At 53.9% G+C, this 4,488-nt stretch overlaps 1 protein-coding gene across 1 annotated transcript; it reads right to left on the bottom strand.

Moving 5' to 3' along the window:
* Window positions 1–293: 293 nt before the first annotated feature.
* LOC136465350 (tetraspanin-2-like) lies at window positions 294–4,134 on the bottom strand. Its single transcript, XM_066464116.1, has 4 exons — window positions 4,064–4,134; window positions 3,310–3,494; window positions 2,295–3,196; window positions 294–1,012 (listed from the first exon to the last, which is right to left on the bottom strand). Exons 1-4 carry the CDS (start codon window positions 4,132–4,134, stop codon window positions 710–712), a joined length of 1,461 nt encoding a protein of 486 aa, XP_066320213.1. The 3' UTR covers window positions 294–709.
* Window positions 4,135–4,488: the final 354 nt, after the last annotated feature.

Raw genomic sequence — 4,488 nt, 5'->3', positions numbered from 1 at the left:
ACGAGGAGCAAGGGAGGTACCACTGACGATGTGCTGACGTGGCTCGGTTGGCAAACCTCCTCCTCCAGCTGCTGCTGGTGTTCGACTTCGACAAACTGTGTGCAGCAGCAGCAGTGACACTGAGCGAGCGTTTGCTTTGCGTTCTTACCACTACTACCAAGGGCATCCATCGATCTTTGCACAGGCCAATAAGCCATGCATGTGTCATGTCATGTACTCATGTGTCTGTATTCAGGTTCTCCGCGAAGGTTTCTTGTTGCAAAATCGTTAACGGAGTGTCAGTGACACGTACGAGCAAATCTGAGTTCCCTCAATGTCAGGAAGCAGACCCTCTCAAACAAAAAATGTCAGGAAGCAGACGTACAAATCTGAATCAATCAGCCTTGATCCAGCAGTAAGCTAAGTAGGAGTACATCTCACTTGCCCACTTGTTCAGATCAGATACATTACTCGTCGGCAAATACTAGTAGGAAAAACACCATTAACTAATCTTACACATCTCCCCTACCTTACTGCTCCTTACACATCTACCACTACCATACCATGATGATGAACGAAGTCTGGAAACACACGACCACCGCTACAAATGCTTCTCCAGGACAGCACACACAAATCCACAATCCACATACATATGACAAAAAGCGTAAAAATCCTTAACTACATCGATCACCGGCAGCAGCAGCAGCAGCGGCGGCTTAATTACTACTAGCTAGTACTTGAAGCGTCCGAAGATGGCGGCGGCCTGCGCGTTCTTGTATGCGCTGCATCCGACGAGGTAGAGGATGACGAGCGCGACGGTGGCGACGACGAGCGCGATGTTGGCCTTGTGCCACTGGTCCCGGAGCGCCTCCAGCAGGCCCGCCTTGCAGGACTCGCACTCGTAGCACAGCTGCCCCGGGTCGTTGCTCCACAGCCCGCAGTCCGGGTCCGCCGCCGGCCGCGCCGGGGCGGTCCACACCGTCGGGCTCACGTAGCTGAACCCGCACACCGACGGCGGCTTGCAGCACCCAGACTGCACCGTGGTTCGATTTGCACAATAACAATGCAGCGTCAGTCGTCAGATGGAGTTCTTTAAAAAAACAGTTTAGTGTAATCTGACAGACAAACTCTGCGCAGATGAGGACACCGAGATGAATAATCAGCTATCACTGTGCTCACGCTAGCTGTACTCGCGACAATCTAGGCCGCGTTTAGTTCGTGCCCGGATTCGGCGCCGCCCGAATCTGGGGCACTGTAGCGGTACTGTTGGACACTGTAGTGTTTTGTTTGTATTTGGTAATAATTGTCCGATCGTTGACTAATTAGGCTTAAAACGTTCGTCTCGCAAAGTACAACCAAACTGTGCAATTAGTTTTTGATTTTATCAACATTTAATACTCCATACATGTACCGCAAGTTTGATGTGATAGGGAATCTTCTTTTTGCATAGTGTCAAATTCTGGAAACCGAGGGAACTAAACAAGGCCCTACCCCAAATCGAGGTGATGGAAACAGGGATTACAATTACTACACATAGATCCACAGCTAACAAAACTACAAAAACCAGTATCTGTATCACTCCCAATGCACCGTCCCATGAGACCCTTGTCTGCTCTCTGCTGTCAGTCTCCGGCCTTGTTCCTTGTTCTCACAAAGAACTCAACATAAATCCGCAATTGCTCTCGAGAGAGACGCGGGGACGAATTTCGCATGATGGTTCCAACTTCGAGATGGGTATTGCTAGTAATTTAGAGGCTAATAAAGTTTAAAACCCTTTTGTTACTGACACAAAAAAAGAACTTAGCATTTCCACCCAAGAAATCGCCCACCACGCAGCTCTGTTCCCATTCCAAACCAGTCGATGTCAGCATCAGATTTGATCCAGGAAGTCAAGTATTGTGGCGACACGGTCCTACACATGGATGCCCCTTTAGACCGTGTGGCATTAGCATCGTGGCGAAAGGTGAGGGGAGGCCCACGCCACAGTGACGGTAGAGATGCCTGCCCATGATCTTTTTGCCAAGCCCCCGTCAGAAAGCTTGTCATCTGATTCCTCCTATCCCCCTTCTAGTACTAGTAGTAGCATCTCTGGAGGGCTCCAGATCGTTTGATTGATTGAGCCTAAAGCAATTAAAAATTCCTCTGCCCTTTTTCCCACTATGCTTAGGGTTTGCACATTCTAAAATCAGTAAGAAAATCACGGAAATGGAGCTCATTGAACAGTAGTTTAGCAAGAAAATCATGGAAAATCGAGCTCGATGAACAGTAACCTAGCTTAGGAGGAGGTGACTGCTAATGGATAGAGAAGCAGATACCTGGAGCGGGGAGAGGTGCGACTGATAGAACTGCTCGGCGTTGGTGAACGCAGCCTGTCTCGCGAGCCTCTTACAAGTATCAGAGACAGCAAGGCACGCCCTGATCTTCCCCCACCGTCCAGGGTCATCAGACACGTACCCTCTCAGCCACATGGAGAACCCGTCGAGGTGGTAGTCGTCGTAGGCGCGCCCGAGCACCGGGTACGCCCCGGAGCCCCTGGTGACGGCGAAGGCGAAGACGAGCAGCGCGATGAGGAGCACGACCAGCGACGCCATCGCGAAGAGGTAGAACGCCAGCAGCCGGCGCCGGTTCCAGTACGCGCCCACGAAGCCGGCGAGCGCGGCCAGGATGAGCAGGCCGCCTAGGATCGCCACGGGCCACCGCGCCAGCCGCGCGCACTCCTCCCCCTGCGCGGACGCGAACCAGATCCCCGATGCGATTACGGGGACCGCGCAGATTAGCGCTAGCAGCGTCCCCCATGCCGACGCGCGCGGCGGCGGTGGTGGAGACGGGTGGTGAGGTGAGGTGGCTGTGTGCTCTGCGTGGGTGGGTGGTGCCGTGGTGGGGTGGCGGATGCCCGGATGGGCATAAAAAGGGCAGGGCTTTCGGGGAAAGGTGGCGCAGGGTTTTGGAGAGGATGACGTGTGGGTCCGGCCAAGGATTTGTTCGGGTGGCCCACCGCCGACGTTACGACCTCGTAGCGTGCGTCTCGACGTTGCATTCCATGGCCGCCGTGGGGTCGGTTTGCTCCTGCTACGCGTGACGGTGTGACAACTGTGTGCGAGGAGTGAGCCAAAAGAGTAGCCCGCGCGCTTGCTTAACACCGGTGGAGCACATGAGCCAGCCAGCCTCTCCATCTGTTGTTGCCCAGTTGCAGTTTCAGCTTCGGACGCTCCCTGCTCTGTTTACGTTTCACATGATACATGATTACGTTTTCTGTTCAGCCAACAGCTGGAACATTCGGATTGGCTAGCTGCAGAGTGAGTCACGCCTCACGCGCTCAAGCAAACGTACCGAATAATTTCTCACTCAAATCAAACTTGGAGCGGAAGTGCGGTATGTGGCCAGTGAAGAAGAACGAGCGTGACTCTTGGAACCATGGCTGCTGCTGCTGCTGCCTCGCACTCCCGTCGCGTTGGCATTCCTGCTTCTTCCTCCCAGCTTTTCCTGGACGTAAAAGCCGGGCAAGGAAGGCTCTGCTGCGTACGTATAAAGTTGAAACAAGACTCCAAGGGTGCCGACGTGTCGTCCAACTGTCACCGTGCCTGGAGGCTGGAGCCCTCCACCATCGAGCACGACGGAAGAGGGTGTGCCAGTGCCCGTGCGCGCGCACCTGCGTCAGCAGCGCCACACGGCTTGTGAAGGCACATGGCCGAGCCGACACGCTCGAGTGGGTTGCGGGCTCCCCCGATCGTCATTTGTCCGTTTCTGGTTTCTCCATGGCAAAGCACGGCGGCAGCCGTTCAAGTGCGTCGGCGCTGGCGCCGTGGGCTCTGGTCGTGAAACGCGTGCCGTCGTCTGGGCCGCAACCGCAAGCAAGCCCAGAGGACCCCAGAGGTCGCACCTGGGCCGGCCGTCTTGTCAACCACACTTCACCGAGAGCGACCCTAGTAATACAGTCTAGTCCGTTGCTGTCGCAGCCTTTTCTCACAGCAGTTTGGCTTGGCTAGCTTTTGGACGTCCGGACACTAACCCCTGTCCGGATGCTGGCGTCCGCTCTGCCCGCCGGCCCCCCCCCCCCCCCCCGTCCCGCGCATGTTGTGCTCACCTTGCCTCCCCTGCATGCAATTGTTGCGCCTGCACGTCCACCCTCATATGTCGCATGCAACTGTTGCGCATGCACGTCCACATGCATCTGTGCCCCGCATGCAGGTGGGGACCACCCAACCCCGCTCCTGCGCAGCTAATGTTGCACCATGAAGTACTTCTATAACATACGTTTGAAATAGGTGAAACATATGTTTGCAACATATGTGTATAGCAACTGCAATATATGCAACATCCAATAAAAAACACTTACAACATACGTCTGAAACAAATTAAACATTTTGAATAGACGCTTGTAACATATGTGCATAGCCACTGAACCATATGCAACATCTAGATAAAACACTTGCAACATACGTCTGAAAATAGATGAAACATATATCTGCAACATATGTGTCGGGTTCATAAACCCGGGGTCCCTCATGG

Source organism: Miscanthus floridulus, chromosome 7 (genome assembly GCF_019320115.1).
Source record: "Miscanthus floridulus cultivar M001 chromosome 7, ASM1932011v1, whole genome shotgun sequence".
NCBI lineage: Eukaryota > Viridiplantae > Streptophyta > Magnoliopsida > Poales > Poaceae > Miscanthus > Miscanthus floridulus.
The sequence above is the reverse complement of the archived record's forward strand: the minus strand, read 5'-3'. Positions and strand labels throughout refer to the sequence as shown.